The sequence below is a fragment of the Lineus longissimus genome, chromosome 17 (genome assembly GCF_910592395.1).
Source record: "Lineus longissimus chromosome 17, tnLinLong1.2, whole genome shotgun sequence".
Lineage (NCBI taxonomy): Eukaryota > Metazoa > Nemertea > Pilidiophora > Heteronemertea > Lineidae > Lineus > Lineus longissimus.
Genome location: NC_088324.1, coordinates 11488814 through 11503460, shown reverse-complemented (window position 1 = coordinate 11503460; position 14647 = coordinate 11488814). Strand labels below are relative to the sequence as shown.

The 14647-nt window shown below is 39.9% G+C and overlaps 3 protein-coding genes across 3 annotated transcripts; 1 reads left to right on the top strand and 2 right to left on the bottom strand.

Moving 5' to 3' along the window:
* Positions 1–16: 16 nt before the first annotated feature.
* Positions 17–5850, bottom strand: LOC135501657 (dolichyldiphosphatase 1-like). The gene is made up of 8 exons (XM_064793892.1): positions 5729–5850; positions 5204–5304; positions 4919–5003; positions 4666–4762; positions 4455–4547; positions 4132–4260; positions 3865–3954; positions 17–3466 (listed from the first exon to the last, which is right to left on the bottom strand). Exons 1-8 carry the CDS (start codon positions 5841–5843, stop codon positions 3427–3429), a joined length of 750 nt encoding a protein of 249 aa, XP_064649962.1. The 5' UTR covers positions 5844–5850; the 3' UTR covers positions 17–3426.
* A 112-nt stretch (positions 5851–5962) lies between these two features.
* LOC135501437 (queuine tRNA-ribosyltransferase catalytic subunit 1-like) lies at positions 5963–9275 on the top strand. Its single transcript, XM_064793557.1, has 8 exons — positions 5963–6187; positions 6534–6602; positions 6718–6856; positions 7064–7258; positions 7530–7668; positions 7993–8068; positions 8318–8512; positions 8815–9275. Exons 1-8 carry the CDS (start codon positions 5963–5965, stop codon positions 8965–8967), a joined length of 1191 nt encoding a protein of 396 aa, XP_064649627.1. The 3' UTR covers positions 8968–9275.
* Positions 9190–14502, bottom strand: LOC135501436 (endoplasmic reticulum chaperone BiP-like). The gene is made up of 8 exons (XM_064793555.1): positions 14414–14502; positions 13921–14067; positions 12944–13175; positions 12343–12590; positions 11865–12022; positions 11091–11326; positions 10633–10782; positions 9190–10330 (listed from the first exon to the last, which is right to left on the bottom strand). Exons 2-8 carry the CDS (start codon positions 14052–14054, stop codon positions 9539–9541), a joined length of 1950 nt encoding a protein of 649 aa, XP_064649625.1. The 5' UTR covers positions 14055–14067; positions 14414–14502; the 3' UTR covers positions 9190–9538.
* Positions 14503–14647: the final 145 nt, after the last annotated feature.

The following is a 14647-nucleotide window of genomic DNA, read 5'->3' as shown; positions in this document are numbered from 1 at the left end:
TTAACAATATCACTACTTTATACTCAAAATTAAGTTTCTTTATTATCTTAAAAATCATTGAGATGCACGCTAACAGTATTTACAAAATAAGTCACGTGTTTCCTCTAAATTTTAACATGATAACAAGTGAGTGTTCGTCTTTATACACAGGCATATAAATACTGACATCTAAGGCTGACGAGGCCATTCATGTAAGTGCAAACACACAAGAAGGGAGGCCATCATTTCAGAAGATTCATGTCCAGTTGAAACCTAATAACGACATCCTTATCGATGACAAATCCTCTACTATAGAGTCGTCCAGATTACAGAGGTCAACTTGGAATGAAAATGACCAACCTTTGACCAAAGTTAGTATCCTTGAAAAGGGGTGTCCTGCTTAGAGAGGTCTCCACTAAAAGAGGTTCCACTGTATGTGCATGTCTCTGTAAGTGCACTAGGTACATAATATGAAGAATGAAATAAAGTCTTTATTTATCTTGATACATTTAAAATCAACTTGTATACTTCGATGTCCTTGAAGTAAACTCCACAACGTGTGTGTCTAGACTGAATGAACAGACCCTTTTTAAATACACGTACCGACTGTTATTGAGTAGAACCCAGTGCATGCTGTGAAGACTGGAGGTGAATAATGTCTTCTCGGTCCCAAGAAAGGCACAGTGCGTCACAAGACAACAATCCTTTCTTATATGGGTGAAAATTAGCATTATTTGAAAGTGATCCCTTCACTGGCAATCTTTTTATACTGGTGATTTATGTGCTGAGTTTGGAAGTGCCACTTGTTGCAATATGCAACAGCCAACTGGAGACGATTTCACAACAAAACTGGGGCATATTTGAAAATATGTTGGTCTGCCAAAGAAACGTACCATAAAGTTGACCAACCCTGATCAAAAACAAAGTGAGAAAACTAATGTCACTAGTCTGGCAGTTTCTTTCTAATTTTAATTTTAATTGGAAAAGGGAAAAGATTTAAAAAAATCTTTTCCCTTTTCCAAATACAACAAGAAGTTGTCAACCTTACAACCATTACCTGCAGTAGCATGACACGAAACATAGGGTAGAGTTGCTGTAGACAACATGCTTTTAAGGACGACCCCAGTATTAGTAAGGACACAAACATGACTGATACGATGTAATTACATATATGTAAGAATTCAATACCACAGCAATTTGGCAGAGCACCCTGTTGACAGATATGCTACAGCTGGATAAATGGATAACATACAAATAGTCTATGAGCGCACAACAAGACTGATAAAAAGGCGCGGACAAAATCTAATTTTGAATGAGCTATTTGAATTGAAATATCCTATTTAATCGAGCTATGAAACACTGATACTGGTACCGAATGTTGGAGGTATACAGTACTAACACTAACATTTCCCAGCGTGCACCTGTATCATATTCAATCACTTTGGTGAGCACTGACACTTCTCGACTTCACAGATAAAAGCTTTCTTATGTATCTCTCACACTGATGTCATGATTTACAGAAACGCTTTACAGAGGACCTGATGAGAATTCCTTTGTGTTTTGAAGTGTCATATACCTCCAACAGTTGCTACTTCGATGAGAGTCTCAGAGCAAGATTAAAATGATATGGCCAGATACAAATAGTCAAGTTAAAACTAGCTTCCATCAGCGACTGATAATTGGATAACACACAAATAGTCTACATGTTCAAGTGCACAACAAGACTGATGAAGGACATGTCCATGTACAGAGGTGACACATACACTTACTAACACCGAAATTTTGAACCAAAAGTGAACTGAAATTACGTATAACTTTACAATGAATCACGTCATATCACACAAATGCAGCAAAGGATGCCATCAGATTTCTTGGACTGTAGTGCCACATATTCTTCAGCAAAGAATTAACACTACAGGTGACAATACTATCAGAGCGTACATCTCTTGACTACACTGATTATCCAGAATGAATATACAGGTTATGGGCTTGAACAGAAATGCATTAAATACAAGTGTATAGTGCATTGTTCTTTCTATGATCCATGACAAGTTTAATCATCCTGTCGAAACAGTACTATCTTGACAGATTAAGCGCTGGCTGTTAAAGACAAAATACCCCCTAATGCTGATTCGTGAACCATGAACTTCCACGTTATACAATCTTACACTGGTGTTCAGTTAAAATGATATCTACATTTAGGAAACAGATATTATGCAAAATGTGACACTTGCAGGTACGAGTCTTAAAGGAGTAAGCTTCTTTTCTTTTGTTTCAGGGATGGGTCCTGATCGTAAAGCCACTAAATGCAATTTCACCACATACATGTATGTACTTTGCCATTCGTTTTCTTTTAAAATATACTGTTAAAGCCTGTTAAAACTGTGGTATGAATTCGTTTTTGGTCCTAGATTCGAAAACATAACATTTGCAGCTGTACAGATTAACACCTTCACATGACTAAACTAGGATTGTCACAAAAACATTCAAATATTACCATCCCTTGTAACAGGAACTTGGGAGGTCCCACACATTTAAATTGATGAATAAAATACTCTAAAAAAATAATATCCACACATAAAACTTTTTAGGGTACTCAAATTAAAACAAAAGTGGCCTCTGCAAGGACAAAAGCACCTCTGATGATGATTCACTTGTCTTCCTACAGTGATAGTCAAAATGGCTTTGGAAGACCAGTTGATGCAGTATACATCAAGTATGGGGCCAACAGGAAAACAAGTCAAGGAATATAGGAAATGACTTTGAGCAATTAGTTGTTATCAGTAATGATTTGCTTTGAAGTTTCGAATTGAAAACATCCCTTTATGTACATCTGAAGTATACATTACAATATTCGAAGAAAAAAAATTAAGAATGCTTTAGCGGCACCCCAATATTTTGAGGAGAAACGGGTACTATTTGCTTTTAGTGAAAAGGAAAAAAAAAAAAGTCAATCCTTGCAAGAGCCCAACACCAAAGTAGAGTACGGCACAAAACAGAAACCACCTTCCAACCTCACTGAAAGTTAACAAAAGAATAAACGGTTATCTGAAAACTGACCACTTCCAAAGATGATCCTCGAAAACCGTGACAACACAACACTGAAATCATGATCATAACAGCACACATATAATTATAAATCATTGAAAGATACCCTCTGCAATTATCATAATCGAAATAATTTCACATTTAAAATAGTGTGCCCAAAAGTAAGCCAACCAGCTACACTGAACAATTACAGAATGTAACCTTGAGGCGGAGCCTGGGGAGACGACTGTGACCCTGATCTTGACAAGCCTTCTTCTTGACTGCCAACCTCAATTGTGACCTTGACCTTTAACATAGTTGAAGTTGAAGGTCACTTCTTGTCCTTGGCCATCATGGCTGAAGCTCTGTGTAAGTTGCCTAAAACTTGTTGCCTTGAAAAGAATCCCTCCTCTCATATAGTCATTGGGACTTTCTTGATACTAGTTTACGCTGTCTACTCCTACAAAACAAGAAGGAAAGAAATCATTGGCCACAAGAGAAAATTCTGAACGATCAAGATTTACATGCAACTATTAACCGACATTGCAAAAGGAAAACAAGAAATAATGAAAGAAGTACATGTACATAAAACCAAATTGCCTGAACACAGATACCCGGTATTTGGACTGCCGATCCATTGCTCAACCATTGAGTTATCAAGGTTCATTGTTTTCCTGCTCGATGTGAAACCATTATTGGAAACACCTGAGATTTTACGCTTATTAAACAACACATAAATATTTATCATGATAAAACATATTAGAATGAAGCTATGCATGATCTGGACTTTCAAATGTAGAATGAGCCAGCAACTACAACATGAATCTTACAGCACAGTGCAATGAGATGTAAACATACCTAGATTCTTGTCTAGATGACGTATATTCGAACCACATAACATTTGGTATTAATGTTGAGTCCCTAATCATCATGAATTCTGATACTGGCCTGAAAGTAAAGGAAAAAAGAATTTAGAAAATTAGGTACGAAATCCATTTTCTGGTTTTTACACAGCAATATGTACAAAATACATACATGAATACAGACATACATTGTAAACAATCACAACCTAGCCTATGCCACAAAAAACAATATTTAATACAATTAAAAGACAATTACACTTACCAGGCTGCGATCATTGGGAAAAATGGAGTAAAAACTAAATGCACAATTAAAAACCAAAGTGTTCCAAGTGCAAGTCCAGTCAGAGCTCCTAACACGACCTGACTAGGAGAATGATAGCCTAGGTATACCCTGGAATGAAAAGAGGGATCAGTTAAGTATTTGTTCAGCATTTAAAATGACACAAGTCAAGTAATACTGCAAACATCATTATCATCAGTTAGATACGGATAGACTTTGCAACATTGTTTTCAAACAACTTGCAAGTCAATGAACAGTGAAACATCAATGCATACTGAACTTACAGACTGATATATGATACATACCTACTATATCCAACTAAAAATGCTAGAACATAAGTCAGTAATGCTAAAGCAAACTTCCAAAGGTCTTCAATGATGTTGTAATTTCTATGGACCCTGAAAGATAACAAAAAATCTATTGCAGTAATTATCCTACTTGTACTAAATAATATATCAAATCTGAAAATGGTATTGAAGGTAAAAGTAGAATGACTAGGACTTTTAGATGGCTTACCTCAAAATGAGAAAGAATGATAGATAGGTGGCATAGAACCACATGAATTGTGCATGACTTGAAGGCATTCCATACTCGGTAAACACGGTTTCTCGATCTGAAAGTAAACAAACAGAATCAGAGCACGCAAGTGCAAGTGCTATTCATTGTTTAGGTATTTTTCACTCTTCCAGCTCAGAGGTTTTCCTCTTTCAGCTTGTTTTACAATCAAACAAAGAGTTCCAAATTATTCATGTGAAACTTAGTTGCTTACCCCTTTTAGGTCTGTAGTCTTGTATCATATGCTTTAATACCAAGTTCACCAGTTCATTCAGCAGTAAACCACAAAAATAACAAATCTGCAAATGAAATTGAAACAGAAAATGTCAGGGGCCATACTTTATTTGTAACCTCTATTAGACACTACTTTCACTGATCTTGATGTTCTGGTGACAGGAATTTCTAGTGGAAATCAACATGACCAGGCCTAAGCACAGGTGGCCATTGATTGAAATGATGTGGTTTCTAATTATCCTGTTCCGATAATCTACATACTTACAGTGTGCAAATCTCTCCTGAACAGAATGAGTGTGATGAAACCAATCATGATGAAAATAGGAAGGAGGCTGAGCCAGGCTAAACCCATACCAAATAGATCACCTGAAAGGAACAAAAACAAGATAATCAGCTGGTTGAATTGGTCGTTATTTTACCGGTTTCTCATCAGATCTGGAAAAATCCATCAATCAGGACTTCAGGTAAATCAGGAGCAAACTTAGGCCTATAGTAGCAATTCCTACAAACATAGTTTGGGCCACAACGATAGAGCCATACACTCATGATGGCTTATGACTTAGGCCTACACACAATGTAGCCCCCCCTCCACACACAGACACACACGTAACACATACACACACTACATATACAGTGAATTTCATGAACATGATGTACAGTGAACTGTAATGCATTACAATGCGTGTACAAAGTGGAGGCGTGACTAGTGCTCGTTTCATGCACCAACTTCAACATCAGATTTGAGGGTTATTCGATGTTTTGTTTGGCCATATCTTGGTTTTAAATTTACCTTTTGGATATTCTACATGGGTTAAGGAAATTGCTTTCCATTTTATATCATCGCCAGATGGATAATTTGCCATAGTTTGTTGATTTTTTAGAACTTTCAGCACATCGTCAGCCATATTACTACCCTTGTCGAACCTCGATAGAAGATGAATTTTGATTGGTTCTAACGATTTTTAGGATCTGGATATTTTAAAACAGACATTTTCATTGGTGGCTATTTTAGAACACTAAAAACATGGCAGGCAAAGCTGCACATGCTCTAAGTTTGAGGATAATTTCTGAATGTTCTACATCAAAAGCAAGATGCTGCAAGCTCACATTGCCGCATCATGTAGTTGACACCCCAGTGTTCATGCCTGTAGGCACTCAGGGTACATTAAAAGGCATGATACCCGATCAATTAGAAGAATTAGACTGCCAAATCATCTTGGGCAACACCTATCATTTAGGTCACAGGCCAGTGAGTTATCCCACCGAGGAAAAAAATTGCCTCTGTTTTATTGATGAAAGGCATTCAAACGATTTGAATTAGGGGATCATTTTTCGGGACGTGCAGATTGCTAGAAAACGTCAAAGGTTGACACGTACATGCTGGGCCTGACACGTCCCATTATGATCTTATTGCGACCGTCTCGTCACAAATCTGTCAAAAATGGCAAGCCGGCAGTGGCGTGTGTAATTTTCATGGAAATAACCGCCAAATTAAACCAACGTATAAGCTTTTCTGAAGGACTTAAGGAAACCTATCTTCCTAAAAATGGTCTCTGGTTTGTCTTCTGTAATTAATTAATTAATTCTTTTTTCAGGGGCCAGATGTATTAGACAAAGCTGGCGGATTGCACAACTTCATGAACTGGAAAAGGGCTCTGCTTACAGTGAGTGTCCTGCTTTTAATACAGCAGTTGAGAATGTGAAGATCTTTCTAAATATAGGAATTAATTTTGTGACACAACTCCGTCAGTTATTGATAAGCATCAATTCGTTTTCCAGGATAGTGGTGGGTTCCAGATGGTTTCTTTGCTAGAACTTGCAGAAATCACAGAAGAGGGGGTCAGATTTAAATCGCCACATGACAGCAGCATGATGTTACTTACCCCAGAACACTCAATGGAAATACAGAACTCTATAGGTAAGTGGGAGATGATAAAGACCATAAATGAAAGAGGGCAGTAGCATCATGAATGAAAAAATGCCTGTGTAGGGCAGTTAGATGGCAGAATCTATTTAAACATTATGTCTCCAGGAAGACAAAACTAAATTTCTTTCTTCTAAAAGAAGAGTTTTTTTATTTTGATCGATTGATTTCTGTAATCTGTTTTATCTTCTGCAATTGCAGGTGCTGATATTATGATGCAACTAGATGACGTTATTCACAGTTCTGTTACGGGACCACGTGTTGAAGAGGCCATGCATAGATCAGTTCGATGGTTAGACCGTTGCATCAAGGCACATAAAAGAACTGACAAACAGAACTTGTTTGCTATTGTTCAGGGTGGACTTGATGTTGAGTTGAGGAAAAAGTGTGCTCATGGTAAGGCTAGGGCTTAGTTGCATGGTACCGGAAACAAGCTGCAGACCTAAATACATGTACTAGTAATATAGATCTATCTGCATGTGGCATCCCGTTTGTGACAAGAGGAAACTATGGCAGATCAAGGTTTAAAATGTGACCAACTGTCTATGGTTAACTTGATCCAAAACTGAAAACTATCTTTTCTTTGGTATGAAGGTTAATGGTACGAAAACAATCATTTGCATTTACTGACTCTTGACCATGAATGTTCTAATATTTTCTTTTGCAGAAATGATAAAACGGGATGTACCAGGATTTGCCATCGGTGGGTTAAGTGGTGGAGAAGAGAAGTCACATTTCTGGAGAATGGTCACACTTTCAACGGACATCCTCCCTAAAAATAAGCCAAGATATCTGATGGGAGTTGGGTAGGTTGTGCAATGCAAAAACTCAAGACATCCTAAATCATCTGCATGAAACTGTTCAGATTTACTAACATCAGTGTTTTAATCTCATCACCTTTTGAAGGACTGGTAGTGATATCTGTTTCAGTTAGAGACAGGAGAACTTTCCCAAGTAATGGTATTGTCAAAATCTATTGACACTTCATTTGAAAGCTACTACGAGCACTTTGTGATGACACCTGTGTTGTGATTGTAAATAGACAAATGGCTAAAGTTGCTGAATACTGTAAACTTCCTCTCATATTTCTGAAGGTAATAAAGTTACCATCGTACCTTGTTGTCTTTCAGGTTTGCTGTTGACCTTGTTGTGTGTTCAGCCCTTGGATGTGACATGTACGACTGTGTCTTCCCTACAAGGACAGCGGTAAGCTTCTCCTCTCAATGCCAACACCTCCAGACACTTGTATATCTGTTAGTGCGGAGATGGGATATTCTTCTTACCTCACTTTTATAGAAGAAGTTGTCACTTGACCAACTCTTTAAAGCGTAAGCTTAAGGACATTTAAAGAGGAGAGTGGTTATGGCTGACCTGAGCTGCAGTTGGTGTGGAAGGGAGTAAATCCTATGCTTGTAGCTGTTACTTTAAAATGACTGACTCTTTCATCTGTTTCAGAGGTTTGGCTCAGCCCTTGTCCCTTGGGGTCAGCTGAATCTAAAGAAGAAGAAATTTTCCCAGGACTTTCAACCTATTGACAAAGACTGTCCTTGTCCTACATGCAAGCAGTATACAAGAGCATATCTACATACTTTGGTGACAAATGAGACTGTCGCTTGTCAGATGGTCACTATACATAATGTTCAATATCAGGTGAGCTTATTTTTACGGTAAACTGTGTGTGTCAGGATTGGCTAAGTTGCATCATCCACTTGGTAAGGCTAGACTCCTCATTTATGGATGTGACTCTCAGGAATGCTGTAAATGATCTGTACAGGGGTCAATCTAGAGTAAAGTCATGTAAAAAGAATGAGCAAACACCTGACCAGGGATGCCAAAATGTTACTTACTCTGAGGGTCACAGCCTGGCCCGAGATGAGGCGCCAGTGCCAAAAAGTGGCTGCGGCTGAGCTCTAGTAAGCTTTGGCTAATTCTGTTCTGTCGTCCTTTTTCAGCTGTCTCTAATGAAGAATATTCGGGAGAGCATCATGGAAGACAAGTTTCCTGAATTCGTTCAAAGTTTTATGGACAAATTGTTCCCTGCAAAGAATTTCCCTGAATGGGCTGTGGAGGCTTTAGCTAGTGTCAATATACACTTGAAGAGCTGATTGTGATGATCAACCCCCCTTTATTTTAGTGAGCTCAAAAGACAACCAGCACAAAGAAGATCTGGTCATCACTATCGGTATACCAAGTAGGAAGCGCCGTCTGTCGCTACGGTATGAGGGTTTTAAGGATGCCTGCAGAACAAAATTCGGCATCGGGATGTTCGCAGCTTGTAATGCTACCAGTGACACTGGTGCAAAAGGAAGACAGTCCAAGTTGGATATCATAAGCATTTTATTCCAAAACATAAATAATGATACATTGTATGTACAGAAGTGTTCCATTTTTTAAGAAAATGCAAATACAGTGATTGGAAATGATATTATTAAAATTATGATAAAGAAATTGAATCTCAGATTCAATGTTTTTGTTCATTGGGTGAAGTGATATCAAAATTCATTTATACCACTCAACCCTTTGCTCAATATGAAAAGTTAGACAGTTCTGTTGAATCGAAGTTGTCTTTCGATGACTGTTATTCACTATCAATGTTCGGGTCTGAATGGGAGTCTTGAATGATGTGCAATCTCTCAATTGTGACAGAATTTATTGAAAATATCACACTTTATTCTCTTACAATTCCTCGTTCCCTTTCCCCGCCCCCTGATACAGTTTACTAATGATAGGTTGGACCACTTCCTCCAATTCCTTCTTTTGCTGCTTTAAAGTGTCTGTATCTGCTTCGGGATTATTATCCAACCAGGAAATCTTCCCGTCTACAGCTTTTTCAATAGTTTCCTTTTCCTCACTACTTAACTTGGCACCCAATTTCTCCTTATCATTTAGTTGATTTTTTAAAGAGTATGCATAACTTTCTAAGTCATTTTTCGCTTCGACGCGCTCCTTAATTTTTTTATCGTCCGCAGAGAATTTTTCAGCGTCCTTTATCATTCGTTCAATTTCCTCCGGCGTAAGGCGATTCTTGTCATTATTGATAACAATTTTCTCTTTAATACCAGTACCTTTATCTTCAGCGCTAACTAGTAAAATACCGTTGGCATCTAATTCAAAAGATACTTCAATCTGCGGGACACCTCGTGGGGCTTTTGGAATACCCTCCAAGTCGAATTTTCCCAACATATGGTTGTCTTTCGTCATGGGGCGTTCACCTTCGAAAATTGCGATTGTGACTGTGGGTTGGTTATCGGCTGCCGTGGAGAAAATTTGAGATTTCTTTGTTGGTATGGCCGTGTTTCTGGTGATTAGTTTCGTCATGACTCCTCCAACTGTTTCTATGCCAAGGGTGAGGGGGTTGACGTCGATGATAACGGCATCTGGACTTTCCTCATTTCCTCCTAGGATTCCACCTTGGACGGCTGCGCCATATGCCACTGCTTCATCTGGGTTGACACCTCGATTGGGCTCCTGAAAAACAATAGTAAAACATTAGATTTGGATTGGTAATGTTACCCACCTGATGAAGACATCCAGCCATTTTGTCCGTTTTCCTCAATTGTTAATATTCAAATTTGGATTCAAAGGAGGAAGCTCTGATTCCATATTCCTCTTATTAATGATGAGGTACCTCGAATAAAAGGAACTTGCAAATGAGTCCTCATCCCTGGGCGTAAATGTGAACCTAACCCTTTAAGGTGGATGCCGTCTCGGGATGTCGCATACAGCCGTCTTTGAATCGTCCTTTAAAGAACAATGTGAATCCCTCTTACCTTATCATTGAAGTATTTCTTGACAAGGTCTTGTATTTTGGGGATTCTTGTTGACCCTCCGACCAGGATGATCTCATCTATAGCTGATGGTTGGAGGTCTGCGTCCTCTAAAGCCTTCCTGACTGGCTTGAGGGTGGTTTGGAACAGATCCTTTGGGAGGCAAAATAAGAAGTTCAGCTTGAGAACTCTCTGCATTCCAGTGGTTCCCTTGGCAAGCTCTGAATGAGCACTTTTCAATGAATGGTCATGGCAATAGGTTTTGAGAGTTCTTTTAACCTCGTAGTGAAATTTTCATGTACAGTTGGTCAGATATTACTATTTCCTCTAGCTCCGATTTAGACCTTTCCAACAAATATTCATGTCTGCAGCTTTGACTCTCATCTTGGCTTCTTTGAGCATTCTCTTTATCCTCTACTTTGCAGCAGATGTCCCCAATGCACCTAGAAGTCTTAACTTACCATATTGAGTGCCTCAAACTTGGCCCTGCTTAGCGTCTCGGAGAAGTCATAACCATCGACTATCGATTCAATCTCAACCTTCGCCGTATGGGCTGATGACAGTGCCCTTTTTGCCTTTTCAACCTCGCGACGTAATTTCTGGATGGCCCGGTTGCTTCCACGGATGTTTAGGCCTTTCTTCTTCTTGAACATCTTGATAAAGTACTCCATAACTCTTTGGTCAAAGTCTTCTCCTCCTAGAAGACACAATCAAGAAAAAAAATTGCAAAAAGTTGTCCTCAATTTTGCAACACACCCATCGGGAGCCGACAGGCTGTGCTCAAGGACAATGTCACAACCATCACATTTGGCAAGTCCTGAAACGTGCCACAAGGACACTGCCGCAACTCTCCCTCATTATTTCGGCACAACACCTCAGACGAATGCAATAAACAGCTAGAACCTTCCATTCTGTTTTGACAAGCCCTGAGAAAAATGTCGTTAAGACATTGCCATGTCAAAGAGTCCCAAGACGAATGGCGAAATGCTACAAAGACCCCCGTCACAACATACCATCTCATTTTAACAACTGTCCCATGGCATACTCCTGATGAGACAAATGGATTGAAAAACATTTCCACAACCACCCCATTACATTTCGGAAGCAATTCCTGGGACAATCACATTCAGTAAGGTATTGGCTGACCATGAAGTTAAGAAACTGTACATGCAAGCCTTTACCGAAGACACTGCCACCCAAATTCAGCTAGAAACTGTGGAAAAATAAATCCTCACCTAAATGTGTGTCTCCATTTGTTGAGATGACTTCAAAGACTCCACTGTCAATGGTCAGGATCGAGACGTCAAAGGTTCCACCACCGAGGTCAAAGACAAGGATGTTCTTCTCCTCCTCACTTTTCTTGTCCAAGCCATAGGCAAGGGCAGCAGCGGTCCTGAAATAAAGGAAGTTTCGTACTGTCAAGGACATCCTTTTTCAACAGTTTCCTTCTTTACTGTATCACTTTTGGAAAGAAGTGTCATGCTGTTATTGTATAATGTCCCAGCCAACACCTTCGCCGACCCACCCCTTCTCTGCAGTGACAAACTGACTCCAACCCAAATAAGACCAATTATTTCAACTTCCCGACTTTACAATTGTGCTCGTTTTAAAGGGTAATTGACATCAAGTGGAACAAAGGTCTCTACCGCAAGCCTGTCGGACTCCATTGCTTAAGATACCATCACCTATCATAAAGAAGAGACAAACACTTACGGTTCATTAATAATCCGCATCACATTCAAACCAGCAATGGCCCCTGCGTCCTTGGTGGCCTGTCTCTGGGCGTCATTGAAGTAAGCAGGGACTGTCACAACCGCATGGGTTATCTTTTCCCCAAGGTAGGCCTCTGCCGTCTCTCTCATCTTCCCGAGGACCATGGCTGAGATCTCCTCAGGGCTGAACGTCGTGGTCTGGCCATCAACCTGGACTTGGATACTGGGCTTGTCATTTTGTTCCACAATCTGAAAACGTTACAAGGGTTCTGAAAAATCGTTGAGGAACCGTCGCGACTTTTTTAAGTGGCAGCAATAATGATATTCATGTGAAGCAGTCTGAAATGTCCCCTTGGAAAAAGCTCCGTCTCTATTGTATGATGAAGAATTAAGGGTTTTCTGTTCTATCGATGCCATGACCAGCACAATACCTCTGAGACTAACGGCGTAATATAGATTCAGCGCCACCGGACACTCTATCCTGGAGAACATTTCAAACGTTTACACCCGTTGAAGGCGAATAAAAGGCACAGCTCTTGACTGATTTTACAGTTACTTATGGCACTAGTTTAGACATTTACAGATGCAGAAAATGAACTAACCTTGAATGGAAAAGTCTTGATGTCTTGCTGGACTGACTTCTCATTCCATTTGCGTCCGATTAGACGCTTGGCGTCGAAGACAGTGTTCTCTGGGTTAGAGGTCAACTGATTCTTGGCGGCGTCTCCGATCAGACGCTCTCCCTCGGGCGTGAAGGCCACGTAGGAGGGTGTGATACGGTTACCCTGGTCGTTGGCGATGATTTCTACACGTCCATTCTTGTAAACACCAACACTGAAAGGGTTCGAAACATTTCATTATTTCCTAGTTTCTTTTGAGGAAGAACGAAATTTGGAGAGAGACATGGTTATAGTGTCTCCAAAATGTCCCATCCGTCTTCTCAGGTCTACGAAATGTCCCGTCCATTTTCTCTGCACACAGGACAGGGACATTGATGATCACAACGTCTCTCCAACAATTGGGACACAACTCTACAGTAGGCTCAATATTGTAGCAAACGCTCGATAATCTATAACATCGCCGTCAAGCTGTGTCACAGCAACTTAGTTATAATCTGTCACACGTCATCTTTCTCAAGTTTTCTTTGTTTTATTTTTGGGACACTGGCCGTTCCAGTCGGCCTATAACAGATTGTCCTGGACTTAACCGAGTTATACGTCCGTAGACGATCCAGGACGCGTCATCGTTATCCTCATGACTGACCCGCCAGCCCCACCATAAATCAATGCTGACGTGATTCGACTGTCATTTTTTTCAATGGCCCGGCCCAATATCAGAGAGAAATCTATAATCTCGCGTGCTATTGAGCTAGATTAATCATGAATGGGTTTCTTGACTTAGAGCAAACCTCCTTGAATTTTAGACTAAGTTGTGACAGTTGTCTCTTAGCTCTCGCGGAGAATACGTTTTCGAATCCACCCCTGCCGCCGTGACGGAACGTCCAGATATCGCATCTTGTCCTCACTCTATGAAATGTCTCTCCTGTCTTTTGGGAGGCGAGAATTTGGGATGAACTTACCATGAATATGTTGTCCCCAGATCAATTCCTATCACTGTCCCGATAGAGTCTTTCTTCTTACCATCTCCTCCGAATACTTGGCTTGCCATTACCATGGCAACCAGACACAACCACAAGACGCGCTTCTCCATCATGGGTTGAGAAGGACTAGATGAGGGAGAATGAGAAGGTGCGTTAGGTTTTGGCAACACTAAAATGAATTTGCGGTCATTTCACGACTACGTGTATGTGTATAAAAACTTAAAGGGAAATTGTCCCCAATACTTAGAGTGACCCAATACGGGGCTTGGGGTGAGACTACCCGGCCGGAATTCATCACTCTGATCTAAGAAAATGGGAAAGCCTTATTCGTCTGTCATTGCGTGGAGAGGAGGGATCAATGAGGTGAGAAAATAAAAGTATAACTTTTCAGCAAAGATGCGAAAAAACGAAAACACTTTGTCACAACCACGTTTCCGCCATTAGGCGCGGCGCGCCTGGCGAGTTCACCTACCTTCAATCAAATTAGAATTTCTTGCCGCAAAATCGGATAAGAGTGTGAACACTAATTAAAAGTGAAATTTCCTGACGAGCATATGTTTTTATACGATTCTGTTATCAAAATGTGTCATTTCTTGACCCAAACCCAGTTCAAATAGTGAGCGAACTTATCGTGTTGTTTCTTGATTGGACATTGGTGTATGAGGTTACCTCGTGTTCATGTTTACAAGATCAACAATGTACAAAA